At 46.6% G+C, this 24,653-nt stretch overlaps 1 protein-coding gene across 1 annotated transcript in view; it reads right to left on the reverse strand.

Annotated features, from left to right (window-relative positions):
- HUWE1 (HECT, UBA and WWE domain containing 1, E3 ubiquitin protein ligase) overlaps positions 1 to 24,653 on the reverse strand; it is a 152,893-nt gene that overhangs the window by 2,501 nt on the left and 125,739 nt on the right. Inside the window, exons 57-81 of the mRNA XM_011946573.1 lie at positions 24,290 to 24,468; positions 23,907 to 23,996; positions 23,591 to 23,745; positions 22,323 to 22,368; positions 19,561 to 19,848; positions 17,542 to 17,794; positions 17,219 to 17,349; positions 16,177 to 16,391; positions 15,812 to 16,100; positions 15,577 to 15,679; positions 13,873 to 14,419; positions 12,589 to 13,189; positions 11,632 to 11,753; positions 11,364 to 11,520; positions 9,925 to 10,057; positions 9,456 to 9,658; positions 8,737 to 8,864; positions 7,371 to 7,467; positions 4,695 to 4,850; positions 3,885 to 4,130; positions 3,416 to 3,533; positions 2,634 to 2,774; positions 1,466 to 1,753; positions 1,233 to 1,338; positions 440 to 557 (exon numbers count right to left, since the gene is read on the reverse strand). Of these exons, the coding sequence (XP_011801963.1) occupies positions 440 to 557; positions 1,233 to 1,338; positions 1,466 to 1,753; positions 2,634 to 2,774; positions 3,416 to 3,533; positions 3,885 to 4,130; positions 4,695 to 4,850; positions 7,371 to 7,467; positions 8,737 to 8,864; positions 9,456 to 9,658; positions 9,925 to 10,057; positions 11,364 to 11,520; positions 11,632 to 11,753; positions 12,589 to 13,189; positions 13,873 to 14,419; positions 15,577 to 15,679; positions 15,812 to 16,100; positions 16,177 to 16,391; positions 17,219 to 17,349; positions 17,542 to 17,794; positions 19,561 to 19,848; positions 22,323 to 22,368; positions 23,591 to 23,745; positions 23,907 to 23,996; positions 24,290 to 24,468 (4,910 nt within the window). The remainder of the gene's footprint in view (positions 1 to 439; positions 558 to 1,232; positions 1,339 to 1,465; positions 1,754 to 2,633; positions 2,775 to 3,415; positions 3,534 to 3,884; positions 4,131 to 4,694; positions 4,851 to 7,370; positions 7,468 to 8,736; positions 8,865 to 9,455; positions 9,659 to 9,924; positions 10,058 to 11,363; positions 11,521 to 11,631; positions 11,754 to 12,588; positions 13,190 to 13,872; positions 14,420 to 15,576; positions 15,680 to 15,811; positions 16,101 to 16,176; positions 16,392 to 17,218; positions 17,350 to 17,541; positions 17,795 to 19,560; positions 19,849 to 22,322; positions 22,369 to 23,590; positions 23,746 to 23,906; positions 23,997 to 24,289; positions 24,469 to 24,653) is intronic.

The following is a 24,653-nucleotide window of genomic DNA, read 5'->3' on the forward strand; positions in this document are numbered from 1 at the left end:
AGGCACACGCTGCCACACCCGGCTAATTTTTTACTTTAGTAGAGACGTGGTTTCACCATGTTGGCCAGGCTGGTCTCAAACTCCTGACCTCTACTGATCCACCTGCCTTGGCCTCCCAAAGTGCTGGGATTACAGGCATGCACTATGTGCAGCTAATTTTTGTATTTTTTGGTAGAGACAGGTTTTCATCATGTTGGCCAGGCTGGTCTCAAACTCCTGACCTCTACTGATCCACCTGCCTTGGCCTCCCAAAGTGCTGGGATTACAGGCGTGAGCCACCACGCCCAAAGTTAAGTATTTTTGATCAAGTGTTTTGTCTTTTGTGCAAGGCATTTGTGGCTTTGTCATAGTAGAGGAAAACAAAACATGCCTATCAAATGAATCAAGTCTGACCTCTGCTCATATTGAGCAACTAGAGGACTAGGAACATTTCCCCTACCTGTCATTCTCATCTGGCATACCAGGTGTACATACTCCTTCTTATTCTCCTCTGTTACCAAGATGTTGGCCCCATTGGGTTTGAGGTCACGAACTTCACAAACTCCAAACTCTTGGACCTAGAACAACCAAAACACCAATCATACATATCAGACTTCGTCTAGGATGGGATTAGATACCTAGGAACACACCCTAAACCCCTTGCCATGTCCTGGGCAGAGAGATGAGGCAAGTACATACAAAATAGTGACTTTTTTCACTACTCACAGCTAGCAACTCGCCTGATAGGGAAAGGCTTTGGGTAGGAAAGAGGAAAATACTCTTTGGCTCTAAGATCCACAAAGAAGCCAGAAGAGAGTAAGGCAACTGTCAGTGGTAAAAGGGAAAAGGAAGTGGCTAACATACATAGCGGAATGTAATCTCTTAGGAAAACAATTTGGGAGAAGAGTAACCTTAATTACCTTCATTTACCCCCCACTTACATTTGTACAATTTTTCTACAATCAATAGCTGGTATACAAAATTTCTACATTTACCCTTGGGAATGAAGAATTATGTACTAGAGCATTTTATTTATTTATTTATTTTTTAAATAAAGGTGAAACTAGGAAATGGCCTGCAAATCCTGGTTTTCCTGTTTGTGATGTCACTCACAAACACCTGCTGCAGCTTTAAGAAGTCAAGATGCTTCCCTAGAACTATGAGAAAGTCACGCAGTGCTAGTTTTAAGGTGAACCTGGAATGGATCTTCTATACTGGCTGGAATGTGCTGTGATTAGGATTTCTTGACCTACCTCAGTGCTGAAGGTGAGGTCATAGCCTAGTGTGGAGACATCATTTTCCAGCAGATAAACCAGACCCTGGTAGAAGTGGTAATCTTCACTCTCCATATCTGTATATCTAGAAAAATACAATTATACAGGGTCATGGTTTGTGGGTGGGGGGGAAGAGGGAGCACAAGGATGGGACACAAAAATACAAGACCCCCAGGACTGAGGATAGTCCCAGGACTATGCCTCATCCTCACCTGACTGACTTGCCCAAGATGTGTTTGTAAAAGGATCGAGTAAAGTAGCACTCCAGAAGACGGTTGTCATATACAGCTTTGGCCACAATGCGTCCGACAAACTTGAAGTAGCTGAGGTGGTTGGGGTTGCAGTGGGAAGATGGATTGATGGTGTAGGTGACTCGATCACCAGGTGAGGTACGGAACAAGGCATACATAGGGTTAAACATCTCTCGAGAGATGATCATGTACCACTCCCGCAGGAGCCCGCCAGCATCCTGCCCTTCTTCTCCTTCAAACACTATATACCTGCATAAGAAAGCAGAAGCAGAAAAGAGTTGTGCAGAAAACCCAGGATACATCCAGTCATTTGTGTGAGTGACAGACTGTGAAGCAGTGTCTGGGGGTGCAGGGTCAGATGAAGAGGTGAACAGAGAGAGTGCCAGGACAGCCCAGAAGTGAGGTGGAGATCTGGGACCAAACAAAAGCACCACTGACAGAGATGTCCCAAAATAGTCAAGGTTAACAGATATTCCGGAAAACACCAATAGGAAAGATATCAGAGGAATAAATGAAGGCTAACCTAAGTTAAGTGGGGAGGGGAGAAAAGTGGTATTAGAGAGGGATAAGCCCAGAGTTCAAATTCTCTAAAGGTATTTGATGGAAGAACATGGCATATAGTCTGTCTAGGGAGACTCCCTGACTTCTTGTGATTACACAGATGGTGAGCCCACACAAGAGATGGGGAGGAATCATTAAATGACTCGAATAGGTCTTTCATCTCATCAGCTCCTATGCTCACGATCAAAAACTGCCGATCTCCTCTAGGTGGCTTCAGAATCACCAGTGAGCAGTTACCAGTTTGGTGGAGGCCACTCATACATGGGCATTCCTAGTATACCAATGGTAAAGCTCTCACTGCAAAGCCAGCAGGTATATCCTTATAAACACCAAAGACTTTCCTGTCTGTCTGGGAATTGTTGGGTAGCTTAGCTAAGGGGCCAGCCAGCAGGGCAGGCCCAGAAGATAGAAGACAACTCAGTAAGATTATCTAAAACAAGATTCCTATAGGTAATTCCTATTAGGGACGGCAGAACCTCCCTAAATTTGAGGCTAGAGCAAGCCATCACTACTGTGCAGGAGACCCCACCTCCCACCCGCCATCTTTTCTCCGTTCCTGGGCCCTTACAATCGATTCTTCATTTCTTCAGGGGATTTGCGATGCAGCTCACGATAGGAATCTTCAAACACATGGTCACGACGGACATGCACAGCCATGTCTTCTTTCCGGAGCCCCTCATCTAAACGCTCCAGCTCTTGGCGGAAATATCTTGGGAGGTAGAAAAGGAAGGAAGACAGGATTAAGGGTGGCAGAACAAATTTGTTTGTGTGATTAGGAAGAAGACCCACAATGATGCTCCTTCTACCCTCCAAACACTTTGATCTCTGCTCCCCACTGTTTGGGAAATGCCCAGTAGTTGGGAGAGGTAGATCACTCATTACCAACTCTAAATTTTTCTTACCTCCACTGAGTAAGGACCCACAAAGATTGTGACATGTGAATTCTGCCACAAGCAGGTAAGCATGTACACATGCACCAGGAGGAGGAGAGGCATAGGGAATACTCCAGGAGTGTTGTGGAAGCCCTGGAACCCTGCTGTGCGTGTACTATGGCCACCTGTGCCTTCTGTACTACCCCCAAAGGATGAAACAGAACTTCAGAAATCGTGTGGTTCAAAAATCATGTGACTCTGCTTTGCTGATGAAAAATGCAGATGGGGTGGAGAAGCCCAAGGAGTATTTAGGTATGATGGCCATCAATGGTACAGCTGTCTCTTCCCTCCCCACCACCACTATATTCCAAGTGCTGCCACCAAAGGAAACTTGTGGCCTCAAGAGTAACTTCGGAGGCGAGTTACCATTTGAGGAGTTCTCACCACCCCTCCACCCCCCAATATCAAGGACACATACTTGCGCTTGACATCAAAGTCGAGGACACGAATGTAGTCTACCAGGACAGCAAAAGGCCCATCAGCAAGGTGGGTCGTGGACTGCCGTAGGATCTGGTTTAACACAGTGCGGTGAGTCTCTGAGGGGAGAAGTGACAGCAAGAATTAAGCACATCATGGGCCCCAGAAGCTGTAAGACAGCCAACCAGCTAGTAACTCTCTCTTCCTTCCTCTTCCTTATTTCAGGGCTTTAAAAGGACTAATCAAAACCAAGGGCCAACCCTTGAGGTATGAACGTGAATCTGAGCATTTCTATTCTAAATCTGAGTATCCTGAGGCCATGGGAAATCATGCAGGGTTTACATACACAGGTGTGTATACACACACACACACTCTCTCTCTCTCTATGGAATCGCTAAGGATTAACTGTATGGAACAATACTGTTTAAAATGAAGCCTTCTACACCTGGCAGCCTAAAAGTTCCCTGTACCTGCAAAGCGAAGGAACTTCTGTGTGTCAGGGGGCAGGCTTGAGGAGATGTGCATAGATGAGGGCTCCCGGGAGAAGAATGGGTCAAGGGAGGAAGGCGTGGCTGGGGTTAAGGGGGCAGGGGAGAGTGGAGGAGGCTCGTCCTTGATGTGTGCCAGCTGACTCTCACGGGTGTCTCGGACAGGAGGCTTGCTCTCCCGCTCTGTGGCATGGACCAGAAAGAAGGCCTCGACGGCAGGCTGTAGCACTAGGGGTAGGAATGATGGGGAAGTAACATTTTACTTTGCAAACTTCAACATGCAAACCTGTTTGCCCTCAAAAACAAATTATAAAAATAAATATGGAAGAAGAAATAATGAAAACTAGGCTAGGTGTGGTGGCTCACACCTATGATCCCAGCAATCTGGGAGGCCGAGGTGGGAAAATTGCTTGAGCCCAGGAGTTTGAGATCACCCTGGGCAACATAGTGAGACCTCATTTCTGATTCAAAAAAAAAGTAGGAACAATGAGAACTTGGCAGGGAAATATGATAGTAGAACCAAGTCACAGAGGAACTTCCTTGAAGCCAAAGAAAAATGGGATAGGTAACCAGTTATAAAGATTCACCTTGTCTACAAAGTGCAAGACACCAGCTATTAAAAGAGAAGGTCAATCTTTTTTATACTGAGGTCAGAGAAAAAACGCTTCTCTTTTGAATTCTCATTACAGAGACACTGAGAGGAGTAACCTGGAAGGAAGAAAAACAAGCTGGCAGGAAGGTCCCCAGAGCAGACCAGTGGGTTGGGACCTGGGCCTTTAGCCCACAACTCACCTAGCACAGCATGCTGGTCATGGGATTCCTCTAGTTCCTTTAGACACTCCCCCAGCATGTCCCACAGCTCGTCCAAGCTCAGCTGCTCACTGAGCAGGGGTAACTCAGGTGGTCTTTCTTCCTTTTCCTTCTCCCCCTGTGGGGTTCCATCGGAGGCTGGAGGGCACACAGAAGAGAGTCAAAGTTTTCAAAATTTCCCTTCTACTTAGCTTTTTCTAGACCAAACGCACCAACTAATATACAGAGCAAGTAGAGGGAACCAGTGGCCACTCAGTGATACTCACCGAGCAACATCTGAAACAAGGTCTAGGACTGTACTGTATGGCATTTACATTGAATAGAATAAATAAAATAATGAATCTGGCCCCTCAGTTGCACTAGCCACATTTAAGGTGCTCAAAAGCCACAGGTGCTACTGCAGATCCGGACAGTGCTAGTCTAGTCACCGCCTCACTAGTTTCAAGAGAATCTGTGGATTACCTCAGGGTAATGTGACAACAGTGGAGTTCTGGATGGTTGCTGTCCAGTTTACACATGACGTTTTAGGACACTATCGTCATTGAATTCTGACAGCTGGCCTTGGAAAGTAGGCTGTCTCTTCCTCATTTTGGTTTCCGAGGAGGACAGCACCAGGACATCAAACTAGATCTTTCTAACCCTAAGTCTAATGCCTTTTGTTTTTTTTTCTGAGACAGAGTCTCGTTCTGCTGCCCAGGCTGCAGTGCAGTGGTATGATCTCGGCTCACTGAAACCTCTGCCTCCCGGGTTCAAGTGATTCTCCAGCCTCAGCCTCCTGAGTAGCTGGAATTACAGGCACAAGCCACTATGCCCGGCTAATTTTTGTATTTTTAGTAGAGACTTGGTTTCATCATGTTGGTCAGGCTGGTCTTGAACTCCTGCCCTTGAGATCCACTTGCCTTGGCCTCCCAAAGTGCACAGGCCTGAGCCACCACGCCCGGCTGTCTAAATGCCTTCTAAATTAGTCATCTTGTCCTGGGGCAGTTTAAAACCCTGAGAAGCCATGGTGTGACTGATGGAACCCCATGGCTGGTACTTTTCCTGATACTCACTGGGGGCTTATTCTAACCTCTGCTCAGCAGCAAGACCCAGCCCCATCTTCTGGGTGGGGAGTGACTGTTTCCTCATCAACCCCCAACCCCCATACACCTGCCCTGCTTAGGTTTCTTCTTGACCTTTGCTGTTCATTCTTTACCCAAATCCTGACTATTCTTCAAGGTTCTGACAGCCTTAGGTTTGAATCCTGGCTCTGGTACTTACAAATCATATTACTTTAGGTAAAAGAAGGTGAATACAGAACACAGGAATAACATCTATCTCCCCAAATCCTGATGAAAAGTAAATGACTTAATACAGCATTTCAACAATGGTTGTCCTACAAGGCTTCTCTAACCACTAGACATGTGTTAACTCATTTAATCCTAAGAACTGAACATTCCTATTTTAAATAAGGAAACCTAACGAAGAGGTTTGCCTCAGGTCCCAGAGCCAGTAAATGGGGGAGCCAAGATTTAAAACATGGGAGACTAAGGCTGGTCGGTCGTGGCTCATACCTGTAATCCCAGCACTTTGGGAGGCCGAGGCGGGTGGATTACCTGAGGTCAGAAGTCTGAAACCAGCCTGGCCAATATGGCGAAACCCTGTCTCTACTAAAAATACAAAAAAAAACAAATTAGCCAGGCATGCTGGCGGACGCCTGTAATCCCATCTACTTGGGAGGCTGAGGCAGGACAATCACTTTAACCCAGGAGGCGGAGGTTGCAGTGAGCCGAGATGGCACCACTGGCACTCCACCCTGGGCGACAGAGCGAGATTACATCTCAAAAATAAATAAATAAATAAATAAAACATGGGAGAATGAAGTGAGAGGATGGCTTGAGGCCAGGAGTTCAAGACCAGCCTGGGCAACATAGTGAGACTCCGTTTCTACAAAAATAAAAAAAATTAGCTGGGCATGGTGGCCTGTCCCTTATAGTCCCAGCTACTCATAGCCGAGGCAGGAGGATTGACTGAGCCCAGAAATTTGAGGTTGCAGTGAGCTATGACTACATTACTGCATCCTAGCTTAGGTGACGGAGAAAGACCCTGCCTCAATAATAAAACAAGTTTTAAAACACATGCTGGGCTGGGCGTGGTGGCTCACACCTGTAATTCTAATACTCTGGGAGGCCAAGGCAGGTGGATCACCTGAGGTCAGGAGTTCGAGACCAGCCTGGACAACATGGCAAAACTCCGTCTCTACTAAAAAAAAAATATAAAAACTAGCCAGGTGTGGTGGCGCGTGCCTGTAATCCCAGCTACTCGGGAGACTGACACATGAGAATTGCTTGAACCCAGGAGGCAGAGGTTGCAGTGAGCAGAGATCATGCCACTGCATTCCAGCCTGGCAACAGAGGGAGACTGTCTCAAAAACCACCACCACAATAACAAAAAACCCCACAAAAACATGCTGTCTGAATGCATAATATCCCACCATATAGTTTCTTTACTACAGGAAAGAAAAGTGTGCCTTGGTTGTCAAACACCTGTTATCATTTACAGAAACCAGGGTTTACTGGAAGAAATGGGAAAACACGGGCTTATATATGCTGGGAGCAGAGGATTCAGCCGACATTCCAGAAGACTTTTGCTCGGCTGGAAACAGGAAGTAGTACTGACCAATGGATTGAGTATCTTGAGCACTGGGAGATGGCTGGTCCACATCCATGGGTGATTCCTCCCTCCGGACAGATGCCTCTGACTGGCTAGACTCCGACTGGATAAAAGGGAGACAAAAATCACATAAGGGTGCAACTCTGCTTTCCTTAGAGGCAGGCTAGAGGTCGGCCCTTCCACTTCTCATACATTGAGCTTGCAAAGAAACTTCCCATATTTGGGTGGGGAAACTGTAGCTATCCAGGACAAAAGGATGCCTTTCCCAACTCTTCTGCTTTTCTCCAGTGTAAGTTTTCCAAGCTTTTCCCAACAGCTCCTCGGATGCCTACAGTCTACAATCCAGATCTGTGACCAGTCAGAACTAGCCTCCTGTATACAGACTTCGTCGTCTTCCAGTGTGTGTGTGTGTGTGTGTGTGTGTGTGTGTGTGTGTAAGAGATTCAGATGGGTGGGAGGTAGGTTTGCTCTTTGTTTCTGTTTGCTCACAAAAGGGGGAATAACAGGAGAATTAGAGCAACCTCTCATGAGTGGGATTATTTAAAAAGCCAACATCTTTTCGGGTAATGGGAAAGAGACTAGGCAGAAAAAATACTCCAGAATAACAGCTTTTATTTTCCCTTTCTACCTTCTTGGAGTCACTTCCTCTAAGTTCAAGGCTTTTCCCTGCCTATTCAATAAAACCATACTGTATAACAGTAATTATATGCAAAGAAGTATCAGGTCTTAGGATACCTTTCAAAGGTAACTTACATGTTGCAAGGACAGGAAAACAATGAGGGAGTGCCACAGCATACACATGTGATGCCAGGCTTTTACTGCAGCCACTCAATGCCGGGACCCCAACACTGAGTTGGCTATTTAAGTACCTGAAGGTTTCCTCCTAAAAGTGCCTGAGTGCCTAGGTACCAAGGGATTACGGAGAATAAAGGCAGAGGGCAGGGTGGAGGGAGCAGCCACAGACAGAAGTGGCTGTGTGGGATATGTACCAAGCTTGGGGGACTTTCAATGGTAGGATTCCTGAGATGTTTCTGATGTACCTGCATTGTTCCATGAGACTGAAAAAAAACTTCACCCCATATCCCCTCAGAACCCAGACAACACTTAGCATCAGGCAGTTTGCAAAAGCGCCACTGTTGACTGGATAGCTGGGAGTGGGGTATGATGGCCAAGCTTTAAATCAAATCAAACCAACAAACCAATCAACAAATAGGAGAACACCAACAGAAAGTAACCCTTTTGTCCAGAAGCATTCATATAGCAAACTTAATGCAAAAGCATATAAGGTAAAGGCAATGAAACCCCACTGATGACATGGTGGGGGGATGAGTGGAGAGACAAATGAATGAGGGGCCACAGGCATCATGCTAACCGTTGCTGCTTGTTGCTGTCTCCGCGCCCTTTGACCCTCACGTACCATTTGTATAATGGCATCAGCCTCAGCCTCCAGCTGCCGAACAGCTGCCTGGATGCTGCTAGCTGAGCCTAAACCGGAGGAACCTGGGAGGAAGAGAAAGAGGAAGGCAAGATATAAAATATAGGAAGAGGGAAAGCCCAATATTCTCTCTCCTATCTCCTGGGCTGCCACAGGGCATCTTGCTGAGGTCTTTTGAGCTTTAGCTCACGAAGCTTCAGAGTACTCATCATCAGGCGCTAAGATTTACCATTACAGATAAGTGCAGGGGGCATGATGCTAGACAAACAGATGGTTTTGTGCGAGAGGGTTCTGTGGGACAGGAGGAAAGAGGTAGGGAAAATGATTTGTCAAGCCACGGCTTAGTTAGAAATGACCAAGGAAGCAGAAAGGAGATGCACCTAGTGAGTTAAGTCTTGTTCAGCAAAAGGTTGGCCCCCAACTTCCCTGCCAGATTTCCACTCCCACTTAATTCCCGCTCCCCCTAATGAATTTCCTACGCAGATAGCTTGAATGAGATGTAGAATGCAGCCATCAACATTCTGAAAAAAGGATAATCATTTTCCTTTTGGAAAGGTCAAACAGGAAGGAGACAGGCCGTTAAGTCCTGCACCTCCAAGGACTCTGGCTTTACCGCCACCAACCCTTCCCCTCAACTGGACACTCTAGTTCCATACCTAGCCTGCCTGTCTGCTTGGCTTTCTTGTTAGCCCGGCGCGTGTCGTCCCGGAGCTGGATGATGACCTGTAGTACCCTCAAGAAGAACTTCTGGGTAGATGTCTTGGATGTCAACATGGACATAGAAGGCAGCTGGAGCTCCCGGCCACCCAAAGGTCGCTTCTGAGATGCCACAATTACCACATTTTCAGCCATGTCAAACCTGGATAGTGTAGAGGTGGCTTGCGTATATTGACAGCATCAAAGTATAAACACCCAAAGCAAGCAAGGCTTCCTGGTGTCAACCAGAGGGGTAAGGAAACTCAGAAGGAAATCTTCTAAGTAGAAAGTAGAAAAAAATGGGTCAAGTGTGTATAGGAAAGATACAAAAATCACCCAGAGAAATAAAAAAGACCAGGAAACTAGCAAGAGCCATCTTCCAGAATATCCCAGATTCAAGCCCCCAGTCAAATGGTGGCTACCACCCACCTGCTCTGCATTTTGCCCTTCAGCTTGGTGGTCTGTGGCTGCTCCTCAGGCAGGCCATCAGGAGAGAGGGTTTCACACTGGGCTCGCCGCTGCTGCTCGAGGTTGTATTCCCGCAGCTCGGCCAGCAGGGTACCTGAGCAGGCAGAGGAGTCAGCAAGTGTTCAGAGACTACCCTAGTAAAGTGGCTAAAAGCCAAATCTCTCTAAGACACCTGCTTAGGCCACTCTTCGTTGCTCAGCTGCAAAGAATCTAGAGTGAGCTGGAATCGTGCTCTGTTCAGCTTTTTATGCGTGTCCATGGATCGTCACCTGGGACTATCAATTTACCTATGGCCACAGGGATCTGCTGAATCTGTATGAAATGAGTTTCATGTAGAAGAGAAACAGTATCTCCTCTGGAGCTAGACAGATCATGATTGAAATCCCATATATCTCTCAAAATTACTGAGGTTCTGTGGTGGTTTCAGGCAAATTTCTTGACCCTTTGCCCAATTTACTTACCAATATTAATATTGGGAATATTACTGCCTAACCTCACAAGGTTGCTATAAGAATTAAGAGATAATTATATGGTAGACTGCCTAGACAGTGCCTGGCCCATAGGTGTGGAATAGATGGTGGCAGCCAAGAGAGAAAGGTCAGAGGCCAAATTCTTTCTGGAAGAATGTTGTAATTTTCATGCAGCAAAGAACACCCTGAGTTATATAGGCCAACCAACTCTCCTATCACCCCAGACTTAGGGACATGGGAGTGAAGGAGAGACAGAACTAAGTAGGTAGCCAAGATCTAGGGAGACTCATGATTGGGATGAGGGTGGGACAGGGTAGAGAGACTCTATGTTGAAAGAAAACCTGGCTGTACTCCTTGGTCCAATCACTTTATCACCCTGGGTTTTGGCTTTCTTCTCAGTAAAACAGGGAGGAAGATGATAGAAACTAGGCAATTTGTAACTGTTCTTAGAATGTTTGTATTTTCAAAATTACACAAGAGCAGAGAGTACTATTCTGACTCTATAATTCCTGAGGCTGAATGCAGTGTAGGCACATACTTTGAAGGGGTGAAGCTGCCTCAGCAGTCTTATCACAGGGTTTTTATGAGTGCCCAGCATGGAGAAGAAAGGCACTGCTGTTCCCACGTGTTCTTTTTTCCCTTTATTAAGCACCAATGTGTGCCGGGCAGCGGGGATGAGGAGACAAACCCAGCCTTGCTTTCAAATAACTGAGCAGAGGAAAATAGATGATAACCCAGGGTAATCTGTGTTACAACAGATAGAGGGAGCATGGAGGCTGTGTTATAGGGACATGGAGGTATCTGATTCAGCTTGGGGATTCAGGAAAGGATTCAAGAAAGAGGAAGCACCTAAATGGAAAGGATTCCAGAAAGAGGAAGCACCTAAATGGAAACTTTCAGAAAGAGAGAATGCTTTACTCCTGCTATTACCTATTTGTTTACAAAGGGTGTAACCCAGATGGCGGGCTCCATTCAGTAGCAGCTTGAGAACAGTGTCCCGGGTCCCAGAGTCCCCTCGGGAGAGCTGCAGTAGTACGTTGGCTGCATCCTCTAAGCCTTCCTCAGAACAAGAGTGGGATGTCAACACCTGAGAAAAAGAAGACAGGAGGCGTAAACTCCAGCCTGAGAACAAAATCATTATCTACCCTGTTTATCCTTTCTCCCCACGTCTTAGCAGGTCAGAAGAGCTTGGACTCACCTCTACAGAGAGCTGTAGCTGGTTTTCAGTGAGGCCAGAGGACACCATCTTAAAGTCTGTACTGCTGCTGCCCCCATCACCCACCTTCGCTGGAGATTTGCTGCCCTTAGCAGTGGCAGAAACTTTGAGAAAACAGACAGAACACTGTAAGCCTATGTGAAACTCACAAGCCAGGAACTAAGTGACAAAACCAAGGGATCACTGAATTGCCCAGGGCTTCAAAATGGGAAAGTACTGAAAAGGAAAACCCACTCACCAAAGGCAAATCTAAATGACTTGGGATGCTAAAAGCTTTTTATTTTTTATTAGAGACAGGGTCTCGCTCTGTTGCTCAAGCTAGAATGCAGTGGTGCAATCAGGTCTCACCATAAACTCAAAGAGGACTCCTATGACTGTAACTTCTAAGCTGAACAAGAACCCTAGGCATTTCTTCCAACTATTCCCCCACCATTATGGCCCCCTCTACTCTTCAAAACCTACTTCTTCAGATAATTCTTACTAATTTGTAGCAGGGACAGATTTCCATTTATTTCCGGGGATGATCTCGTTACTCTGAATCACACTGTATCCTGCCTGCCCTTTAACTATTTCCCATGAGAACTGGCTCCCTCAACAAGACTGGAAAGGCTGGGAATTCCCTGAGGATGGAACTTTCTTTCCTCCTTTTGGTGCCTAGCCTAAGGAAGCCACATTCAGTGAATGCCTGCTGACCTTCAAAGGTGTGTGTGTATGAGAGGCAGGGGAGAGAGCGAGAGAGAGAGAGAAAGGGAGACAGGGATGGAGGAAGGGAGAGTAAGAGAACTGGGACAGATGAGGTTGAGAATGGACACATTCTGCTCTCACAAACACAAACCAAGCTGATTAGTATCACTGAGGGAGAACTATCTGGATGGAAAAGGGGGTGAAGTGGGTGCAACAGTATACACCCTACAGCTCCCAGTCTACATCCACACTTACTTGAAACAGTAGTGGTAGCAGTCGGGGTGGTAGTCACTGTGGTCGAAGCAGCTACAGCAATGGTGGAAACAGCCGTGGCAGCAACCAGGGCTGGAGCAGAAGTGACAGGGGTGGGTGCAGTAGGGGGTGTGGGCGTGGTGGAGGCGGCAGTGGTGGTGGTGGTAGATGTGGTTGAGGTGGCAGTAGTGGTGGAGGAAACACCGCTGCCAGAATTAGCCTGTGCTTCTGACACCTTGTTTTCTGGGAGAGCAATTGAGATGAGAGAAAGGAGTCTGAGGAGTTTCTCAGTTAAGAGAGAGCTCCGGCGGATGACTGGGTGTGACAACATGTTCATGAGCTGCCCCAGTGGAGAGGCCTCAAGGCTGTATGTAGAGGTTTCCCCCTCACTGCCAGCGCTCACTGGCACTGACTTCACAGAGTTCTTGCCTTTCCGGCTGACATTCATGTTGTCCAGTTTTACCAATAAGTCCCAGAAGTCTGTGCAAATGCCACTGCTGGAGGACTGTGAGGAGCATGGGCTACAGGCCTTACTGCCCCTTTCCCGATCACTCTCACAGTTTGTTTCTTTGGTCCGCTGCTGTGTGAAGTGGCTGGGAAATACCTGCCGGGAAAAGGAGGACAGGCTTGGTCTAGGACGTCTTCACAGAGGATGAGCCTTCCTGATAGGGAAAAGACAACTGGTTCCCAGACTCTCCTTCGGACAATTTTGGTAAATATTGGGGGATATGTCATATAAGAGTTTTATCCAACAGATAGTAAAGCAGCCTAGAGAAATGAATGAGGGCTTTGTAGCAATACAGACTCACAAGCAAACTTTTCCTGAGTTTTAGTCGCTGCACTTATAAAATGGAGAGGATAACTACACTTCCTTGCAAAGTTGTTGCAGATTAAACGACATGATGTATTGCACAGTGCCTGGCACAAGGCAGGCCTTTGATAGATGGCAGCAATGCTTACTATCGAAAGAACACTAAATTCTAGGTCCAGCTCCATCACTTTCTAATCATATGACAAAATGAATAAAATGTTCTGAATCCCAGGTTCTTCATCTGTAAAACAGGAATCACAGAGCCCAGTTGTTTTGATGATTAAGATAATACATAAAAATGGAAAAGAATGAAAAAAACCCCAGGAATATATAGGACAATCCCCCAGAAACAATACAGGGCTCAACACTTAAAATAAGAGCAAAAAGACACGCTAGCCTGCTTAGTGTTCAACTTTCACCCAGGCTCTTGCTGCCACCCTTCTTCCATCCCCAGGAGTTGGGTTCGAAACCCTCACCTTGGCCAATTGAATGAGTGTGTCCAAAACGTGTCTGCAGACAACAGGAGCAGCTTGGGGGTGGATGTGGACAGTGGAGCCACCACTTGCATGCTTCTCTGTATGTTTACGCCCCCCTGAACGCTGGATCTGAAATATATTAGTCCTGCAGCCTAGGGCTGCATCCATGGATACTGAGAGCCAGGAAAGCTGGTTGGAGCTCTTCGACTCCATCTTGTGTAGCAGGTCCAGGGGACGGTTCTCATGGCTACTTGACCCACAGCTCTTGCTCGATTTTTTGCCCTTTTCCTCACTTGTAGTGAGTTTGGGTGTTTCAATGCATAGCTCACTCTCACTGCTGCGCTGCAAGATGGAGAGCAGACTGCGGATGACCCAGTGGCGGGTCTGGGCGTGGTAGCAGAGATTTCTCAGTACTCGGTGTAGACGGCTAGTATTGAGCTTTGGCTCATCCACAAAAAGTAGGACCAGGAGACAAGACAGGGCTTCGTGGTCCAGAAGGAGCCGTCCTCGGAGACGGAGGAGAGTATCTACATTACTGCCAGAAGGCCTGGAAACAGAACATGGTTTTTGGGTAACACTTCAGTGGCTAGAGCTCTGGGATTAGGCATAAGAATGGGAGAGGGGAATGAGCTGGGTATCTCCAAGGAAGCTTGAGAAAGGAGGGTGTCCAGTCCAAGGGCTCTTCATAGTAACAGCTGCCCTCTTGGGTGTCTACTATGTACCACGCACTTTACAATGACTGTACATCATCCTTTCAGGGCTGCTGTACAGCTTAGAGAATCAACCCCCACCCCCACCAGCTTTATGATGAGATGGAGTCTCACTCTGTCACCCAGGATGGAGTGTAGTGGCGCGATATCGGCTCACTGCAACCTCCACCCCCCGGGGTTCAAGTGATTCTCGTGCCTCAGCCTCCCGAGTAGCTGGGATTACTAGTGTGTGCCACCATGCCCAACTACTTATTGTATTTTTAGTAGACATCAGGTTTGCTATGTTGCCTAGGCTGGTCTTGAACACCTGGACTCAAGTGAGCCACCTGCCTCAGCCTCCCAAAGTGCTGGGATTATGGGCGTGAGCTACGACACCTGGCCGAGAACCACCCATTTTTGAGATGATAAACAAGAGGCTCAAACAGGTTAAGTGACTTGCCTTACATCACACAGCGACTGAGAAGACAGCAGAGATTCCAGCCCAGGTGTCATCCATAGACTGGTAAAATCTGACTGTACCTAAGTCTAGGAGACAATGCCAGTTTCTGCCTTCTCTAGACTACCAGGAGTTTGTGGCCTTATAGGAACCAATCACTCCTTTCACATTTTGCCATGTCAGGTCCACTCTGTTTTAGCCTGGCTAACTCACTCCTCTATACTTCCCTAGCCTAGGTGTTATAAACTCAAGGCAGCTGTTAGTTGTTTTACTACTTGCATGGGAGACAAGTGGTGTTCCTTCTCGTTAAAACCATAGTTAGCACCTGCTGCCAGCCTGCTTTTGTGATTGTGGTCTTCAGCAGCAAGACTAACCAAAAGGTGTAGTTTTCTGAATGGGGAGTCCAAGGATCTGGCTCTCTCACTTATTCAAGGAAATGGCTTAGAGAGACCATCCATCCTGCCTGTCAGGATTTTAGCTTCTCCACCTATAAAGCTAAGGGAGTTGGGCTAGTAGACTTGAGTGGTGATATAGTAAGGTAAAAATAGACAAAGGTACCTGTTATGGCTGCTGCCACCCCCCATCTGGAAGGTGCCACCTCTCTGCACAGCAAGGCGAGTATATTGGACCCCACGGTTGCCACTTAGGCGACTGGTGAAAGCTGGAAGAAAAGAAGAAGAAAACTGAGATTGTGAAGAGGGTGTAAATTGGATACAGGTAATACAAAGGTAAGAAAATACAGCCTCATCTAGCTAAAGCTTTTGAGAGCCCTCCCACTTGCCTCCCTCTGTACCCGGGCTTCGGAGAATAGCAGAGAGTGCGGAGGTGCTACTGTGCCCAAACAGACGCTCATGCATGAGCTGTCGCTGCCGGGCTTCCTGCTCTCGTCTCAGGGCTTGAGCCTCAGCTGCAATGTCAGGTGGCATCACAGCTAACACACTGTCCTCCATATCCTCTAGGACACTACGGCGCAGGTCTGAGGGCAGAGTCTGGATGAAGGTCACAGGGTCCATAGGGGTGTCTGAGCTGGCATTCTGTGCCAGTTCTCGTCGCTGCTGCTCAGCTCTCTGCTGTGCCAGTACCTATGGAGCAGAAGAAGTCAATGAGGGCATCTCTCCTGCCAGGCAGCCTGGCCCCACCACCTTCCCGCTCACATACTTCCTCCTGAATAGCTGGAGGCAGGGCAGCCAGAAACTCAGGGCTCACTTCAGTCACACCAGGATTCCCCACCACTGCAGGCGCTGAGCTATTTGTGGAGGGGGCAGTCCGGGTTGGTGGACGAATGCCTAGCTGGTTCTGTAGAACTTCCTGACGGATGTCATCAGGCAGGGCAGCCAGAAAAGAGGGGTCTACGCCTTCAGGGAGACTGATACCTGAGGGGAGATACAATATGTAAAGGGATTCACGCCTTATTAAATTTTTGAGATGGGGTCTTGGTCTGTTGCCCAGGCTGGAGTGTAGTGGTGCAACCCTTGACTCACTGCAGTGTTGAGCTCCTGGGCTCAAGTCTTCCTGCCTCAGCCTCTTCAGTAGCTGGGACTACAGGCATGCACCAAAATGCCTGGCTAATTTACATATATATTTTCGTACAGACGGGGTCTCCCTGTGTTGCCCAGGCTGGTCTTAACTCTTGGCTTCAAGTGATCCTCTGACCTCTGCTTCCCAAATTTTCAGGATTACAGGCATGAGCCACCATGCCTAGCCTCTCGCACCTCTATTTGTGCCTAATATGTACTTGGAGAAAATAAACCTATGTCACTGCTTGAGGGAAACCAGTGTGTATGTCTTCACTGCTTGCAAGACATGGGACGCAGAGAAGGCCCACCCCACTTTCCCTGGGCTCAGAATAGCTTTTGTTATTTGCTAGACTGCATGCACTGTTACTTACCCTTTATAAATAACCTACCACGCAGATATCATCACCCCCTCGGTATCATTCATGATCACAGAAATTAAATAATGACCCTAGGTTGTAAAAGGTAGAAGTGGCAGAGTGGGGGAATTTGAGTGAGCCAAGATCAGTTTGACTCCTAAGGCTGGACCCATTTCATTATGCCACACCAGCACCCCCCTTACTGTCAGTCCTCCCACATACATGCCCTCCACCTGAATGAACTGTTTGGCTGGTGGGCATTTCCATGCCAAGGGCCACTAGAAGCCAAAACAATCCCAGGATGACCTGGGTATACATGGAGCTCACCTGCAAGGGGATCTTCTTCTTCACTGCTTGTTGAAGGCAACGGCTCTTCTAGGATTCCTCGGGAATCTGCTCCAGAAATGGCCACGGCAGAATCTCTGGTCGAAGAGCTCTCAGAGGATGCAGGGGGGGAGCTGAGGGAAATCATGCTCAGGTTGTTGTATTATGTCTTCTCGTTTATAAAACAGTCCTACAATACCCCTTTCTCACAGAAACCAGGTTTATCTCCCCAGCATAACAAGCATGTCCATTAGTTGACAAGTATGAAATGTGCTTTGAAAGACCCTCCAATATATCCTACCCTTCTTTTGCCCACACATGCTTACCTGTCCTCAGGTGGCTGTGCAGATTCCCCTGACCCATCACTCCTGCCTTGCACTTCCGCCACAGCTGGTGGGGCATCCCCAGGAGTGCTGCCTGCTCTGGGCTGCTCAGAACTGCCAGTTGCTGAAGCATCACCCACAGCCTCCTCTAGGGTACAGGAAGCCAGGCTGCTTGTATCCATAGGAGAGCCTTCCAGTTGACTGCTGACAGCCGTCAGTGCATCAGAATCCTCAGCTCTCTCTGGGGAAAGAGAGGCTAGGAAAAAGTCATAGGGAGAGGTTAGGCTTCTATCTGGAAACGGGGCAAAATGACAGACAAGGTCTTTGATAGACTGCTTCCTTAGGGGCATCTCAGGTCAGACTTCTCACTTCTCCCTTGCTGTCTCCCTCTCAATCTCACTTTGAGATTTTTAAGATTCAGCTCAAGCCCTTTCTATCAATTCTTGAACATTTACTGTGTTCCAGGCATGCCTGTGAAACATCTTCCCTAGGCAACCCAGGTAAGGGATTTTTTTTTTTTTTTTTTTGGAGATGGGGTCTCGTTCTGTGGCCCAGCTGGAGTGCAGTGGCACAATCTCGGCTCACTACAACCTCCGTCTCCCGGGTTCAAGCAATTCTCTGCCTCAGTCTCCCCAGTAGCTGGGACTACAGGCACCTACTACCACGCCTGGCTAATTTTTTGTGTTTTTAGTAGAGATGGGGTTTCACCATCTTGACCAGGCTGATCTTGAACTCCTGACCTCATGATCCACCTGCCTCGGCCTCCCAAAGTGCTTGGATTACAGGTGTTAGCCACCATGCCCAGCCTGGGTAAGGGATTTTTTTCACTTTGATTGACTGCAGGCACCACTTGCACGTGTATATCCTATATCCTGTGGTTCTCTAAAGAAACAAGGTTTCAGTAGGGCATGGTGGCTCACGCCTGTAATCCCAGCACTCTGTGAGCTGAGGCGTGTCGATCACCTGAGGTCAGGAGTTCCAGATCAGCCTGGCCAACATGGCAAAACCTTGTCTCTACTAAAAATACAAAAATCAGCCGGGCATGGTGGCATGCACCCGTAGTCCCAGTTACTTGGGAGGCTGAGGCAGGACAATCACTTGAACTTGGGTGGCGGAGGTTGCAGTGAGCCAAGACCACACCACTGCACCACTGCCTGGGTGACAGAGTGAGACTTTCTCTCAAAAAATAAATAAATAAATAAAAATAAAGTAAAATAAAATAAACAAGATTCCTTGAAAGAAAAAACTGACACCTTAAAGGTCTCTCCAGAGAACTTCACAAGCAAGATGGTATAGAACAGGGATGGCAAGCAGGTATCAATTTATCCTGAATTATGTATTATGTTGAAATACTGCTGAGAAGACTTTTGAGACCCCATTTCAAACCAGTGAGAAATAATGTAATGAGATAAACAGTGTCTGCCAGGAGAATGGGAGAGCTCTAACTGTGGGGTGACACGCTTGCCATCCTGGAAACTGTGAAAGGAGAGTAAGCTTTGAAGTCAGACAGATCTGGATTTTAATTCCAGTTCAACCACTTATAGAGTGACTTGGGTTAATTATTTCATTTCTGAGTTTCAGTTTACTCATGTAAATAACACCATCGATTTTGGAGTTCTCCCCGCCCAGTAGAGATGGGGTCTCACTATGTTGCCCAGGCTGGTCTCAAACTCCTGAGCTCAAATGATCCCCCTGCCTCGGCCTCCCAAAGTGTTGGGATTATGAGCCACCATGCAAAGCTGGAGAGTTGTTTTTAAATAATAAGCCTGGGGTGATAGCCCAGGAACAGAGTAACTGCCTCAATGAACTGTTGGTATCCATCACCAATATCATTCGACATTCAACTATCACCAGTTCAGGACCTCAACTTCACTTAAGAAAGTGAATGTGCAAGATGAGATCTTATTATTTGAGAAGTTGAGCTCCGACTATTTCTCTCAAGCAAGAGAGCAAAGAGAAGCTACAAAGACATCCTTTCTTCCCTCTTGTTCCATCCTTCCCAAATGTTGAAATTCTACTCACTTATAGTGGGAGCTGGGGATAACTCCATCTGAGTTGTTTCTGCTTCCCCACTTGGCCTTGTGGGACCCAATTCCTCTGGCTCTACAGGCATCAATAGCTGTGTAGAGCTGCCCCCTTCACCAGCTGGGGACTGCAGCTCCTGAGGAACCTCTCCCAAAGCTGGTGGGGTTGGGAGTGTTGGTTGCTGTTGTGAGGATTGCAGAGTGCCAAGGGTCTCCTTGGACTCAGATGTAGCTGCATCAGTTGAAGATGGGGTTGTTGGGTAGCTGTCAGGCATAGGCGTCCCATCTTTCTCGGAAAGAACAACAATAGTGGTTAAGGGGCAACCAGCCAATGATAATGGAGGCCACCCCAATCAGCAAATGTGGCCTGACAAGTATCCCACCCAGCCAGTGATTACCCCCACAATGAAAATGCTCCCCCCTCAAAGATGTTCCCCTACAAAGGAACATCTCTGGCCTGGTATACTAAGGATGAAGGCTAAGGCACAGTGCTATCTCTGTCCCAAGAATGCAAGAACTGGAGCTCTGACTCTGTGGATCCTAAGAATAAAATCCCTTCTGTGACCTCCAGGTGGAAGGGAGAAGATTTCAGGCCATATAGGGTGAGGCTAAATGTCTCTGTAGGTACACAGAAAATCTAACTACCAAAATCCAACTGATCCTCCCACTTCATCTGTTTGGAGCAAGAAATGGTGAGAATTTACTTTAAAACTCTTTTTGTTTTTTATTGGACAGGGTCTCACTGTTGCCCAGGCTGGAGTGTAGTGGCACAATCATGGCTCACTGCAGCCTTCACCTCCCGGGCTCAGGTGATCCTCCCACCTTAGTCTCCCAAGTAGCTGAGACTATAGGCATGTGCCACCACACCTGAATAATTTTTTGTATATTTAGTAGAGACAGGGTCTTGCCATGTTGCCCAGGCTGGTCTCAAACTCCTAAGCTCAAGCAATCCACCTGCCTCAGCCTCCCAAAGTGCTGGGATTACAGGCGTGAGCCACCGCGTCCAGCCTTTCAAAACCCTTTTTTTTTTTTCTTCTGAGACAGAGTCTTGCCCTGTTGCCCAGGCTGGAGTGCAGTGGCGTGTTATCAGCTCACTGAAGCCTCCGCTTCCTGGGTTCAAGCAATTCTCCTGCCTCAGCCTCCTGAGTAGCTGGGACTACAAGCGAGAGTCACCACGTCTGGCTAATTTTTGTATTTTGAGTAGAGGCGAGGTTTCACAGTGTTGGCCAGGCTGGTCTCAAACTCCTGACCTCAGGTGATCCACCCGCCTTGGCCTCCCAAAAGTGCTGGGATTACAGGCATGAACCACTGCGCCCAGCCCAAAATTCTTAAAGTATGCTTTCCATTCCCTTGTGCATGTTCCTGTTCTATTATTAAGAAAATGCACTCATTACACAGTTGAAGAAAAGCAAAATGTTTGAGTTCATGCCCAAAGATAAAATAATTATATGCTCCAATTAATGAAAGACAAGTCACTTTATAATGACATCTGCCTCACCCTAAACACTATCTGTCCCCTTCCATGTCTCTTTTCTTCCAGTCCTAATTATCCAAGGAACATCTACAACTTTGTCTGATGGAGCCAACACTGCTAAGGCTAAGTGTGAATATGCCACACACCAGGGAAAGTAGTAAGTTGTATAGTTATCTTCTAATTGGGGCCTAATATCCCTACCCCACAACAATACAACTTACTACCTCACCCTGGCATGAGCAGAATCCTCTAATAAGGGCAGCAGGCAAAAGGCCCTTTTACATGGTGACAGACTCTTTTAAAGATCTTTTGCTAGATTAAAGGTACCAAGGCATCTACCCTACTTCACCGCTTTAAAAAATATTGTGCAGGCTTTAGTACAATGATTTTCCAACTCCAGTGCCAAAGGGGACAGGTGTAGGGAGGCAGAACAATGTTCTGAGGAAATATGGGTGGAGGAGACATATGATATCACATGACCCAATTGATAGAATCACAAAATGGCTACTGACCATTGTTAAGAAGATCAGAGGGAATAGGGAGCATATGGCAATCATACCACTAAGCCCACAGAGCTACCTTCCTGAATAGCACACTATCCAAGACAATGTTCCTAGACTTTTAGATTCCATGGGCCAATAAAATTGAATTAAAAAAAGAACAAAAAGTAGAGACTAATGTAGGGGTTGCCAACTTTTAGTTCAGTCATGTAAGAAAAAAAATCCAATCAACATTGTTTAATAAAAATATTCTGATACCACAGAATTAGGAATATAATCTCTAAATACAAAAAGAGTCTTTTAAAGGGAATAAATTCAGCTTTATGAAAAAGGCATTACAGCTCCTTGATTTTGTTTGTTTCCACAGAGGACTGGCATTTGAGAACCACTGTCATCAGTTATTCTCATGAAGTGCCACACCATGGTGGTCATCAAAGGACCAGCCACTTCAAACATGTACATGAACATGCTGTTTCAGAGGACAGAGTTGCAGTCAGGAAATAAACAAGACACATGATCTCATTACCCATGTCAGAACGAAGTAGATAATAACCAGAACAAGAACCTGAACAGAGCCAGTCGGAGAAGAAGTGTACCACCGTGGGAAAGACAGTAGACTGTATAGTTATCTCCAAGATGGGGTATGACCCTAAAACTATACAATCTACTACCTCATCCCACAGAGCACCAGTGTCCATCTTCAGCCTATGTGGGCCAGCTACTCGGAACTATCAGGAGAAAGCAACCAATCAATTAGTAAGAAGGGAGAAAGGAAAGGAGAGTTACCTGAGAGATTCTGTTCAGTAGAGTCATTTGTCTTAGATGCAGTACACTGCAAAAAGAAGGGATAGACCAATGTGGAACTTTGCAAGCACCTAAGATAGAGGTCAACTGTAATAGTCACCATCCTCCACCCAGACCATCTAGGAGTTCAGTGATCTAATGGAGAATGCTTTGGCCATGTGACCAAAGGAAGGTGAACATTTCACTGTGCAAATATATGTCCAATTTCTCTATACATACTCAGGTTCAAGAATGGTTTCGGGGTGAGGGGGAAATAAACATGGAAGGAAAGGATAATAAAAACCCCCTTAGGAATGGGTACAATCATTATCACTCTAGCAAGAATTTCTTGTTTTCATCTATGTATTTTTCCCTTCATGGGGCTTATTTTTTATTTTGTCCACTCTAGCCTTTTCAGTCATATGCTAGGTTCACTTATTTTCCATCCTATATCATGTTTGAAACAATGTAACTGTGTATTAGGTAAAAAGTTCTATATAAAGATACTTGTTAGATCAAGCTTGTTATTTTAACTGAACACTTCACTACCCTTATTTTTAATCTACCTGATTCCCTAACTGCTGAGTAGGGTATACTGAAGTCTTTCACTCTCAAGTCTTATTTCTTTGTATTTCTATCAGATTTTTCCCCCTTTTATATCAAGTGATACACTGTAATGTATCATTCTATCATTTACTCACACATTTAAAAGACCTCTGTCTGAGGTCCCAGAAGTTTCAGAAAAAAGTAGGTAACTTCCTTCTAAATCAAAATTATATTAGTGACTTTATACATGTGAGCCCTAGAAAAAATGACATGTGGTGACGGGGTTCAGAGTACAACATTTTCTCTGATCTGACACCTAGGCTGATCTTACTCAAATGATGGAATGGGGTCATCTTGGTAAGATTCCCCACACTGGCAGTCCACCGACAGAAATGGAAATGGGCAACCAAGAGCATGGACTTAGACAAGGTTATTCTTCTTGTCTCGATGCTGTCCTTGGCAGTAGAGACTACGCAGTGTGACTGTTGAGAAGCCATTCTGCCTCTGGCTCGTTTTTCCCAGTGAGACACTAGAGAAACCCCTCTAGGTTTAAACTCTTTCCCCTACAAACCAGGTGAATGTATGGTGAATTTGGAATAAAAAATTTCCCAGGTTCAACGTGAACGTTCTAGGATTCTTCAGTGATTCTTGGTGCTATGTGTATGCCAAAACCACATTACGGCAAACAGAGTCAAAGATGAATCCTCCCAGCCCTTGGGAATCACCTGTGCACTCTGATCCCTGTTCTCCTTATCTTCTTTGCCTTTATCAGTTATCTTTGTTTCTTCCTCAGCCAGTTGTTTCCTGCGCTTCTCGCGCCTTTCTTCCAGCTCCTCATCTCTCAGGAATTCCAGGTGATTGACAATGGACACTTTAACCACTGTTCCAAAGAGGCAAAAATCAAAGACTGCTCTGGTGGTGTCAGGGAGGAAGCTAAGAGCCAGAGCTTGTAGCCACAGAGAGCCAGGGAAACAACTCTCCACATGCTCGTCTTAGCCCTAGAAGGCTCACTGCTGCCCTGATAACCAAGCTGCCACGCACCTGAAACACAGTCGTGCATGCTCTCAGCATCGAGAACTTTGCATTCTTCTGTCCAGCGGGTCAGGGCTGTGGGGATGCTGGACAGGGTTCCTGTAGGGAGAACAAAGGGGAATGAGATTCTTGGCCTTGTCAAGCATTAACTGATCCACCGATCCAAAAATTGTAGTATTTCCCTAAAAGGATCCAAGGTCTATCACAATGTTTAGCACATAACAAGTACCTAGAGACAATAAAGTTTTTGTTGCCCGTGGCTAAGTCACTGAGTGGTTCTGGCTCCTATAAAATGGGGGTTTTCGATAGGGCAGACACTGTCTTGCTTTTCCTCAACAGGGAAAAAGTAGAATCTGACAAATTCTACCCTCCCTTTCACCACACAAACTTGCCTGCTTGGCTGGTAGCTGTGCTCTGATCATGGAAAAAGTCATCCAGCAGCTCATCATCAGAACGGGCGATGATGTGGACGTCATCGTTGCCTACCAAGAGGCGGGCCCGACCCCGGCTTTGTAGGGGAAGGCTGCTGCTCAGCTGAAGGATGTCAGCAGCAGCTGAGGGACCAAGCAACCTGTAGGGTAATGGTGGGTACCATGATCACTGTTAAGTCCAGAGGTGCCCTGCAATCTGTTACCATGAGATCCTCTTCACACATCCTCTATTAAATGCAGAACATTATAAACCTTACGATGTGCACACAAGTCTAAGTTTTTTTTCTGAATACCACCCTGGTTTTGTACTTAAGTTGTATATTAT

The sequence above is a fragment of the Colobus angolensis genome, unplaced genomic scaffold, assembly GCF_000951035.1.
Source record: "Colobus angolensis palliatus isolate OR3802 unplaced genomic scaffold, Cang.pa_1.0 Scaffold250, whole genome shotgun sequence".
Taxonomy (NCBI): domain Eukaryota; kingdom Metazoa; phylum Chordata; class Mammalia; order Primates; family Cercopithecidae; genus Colobus; species Colobus angolensis.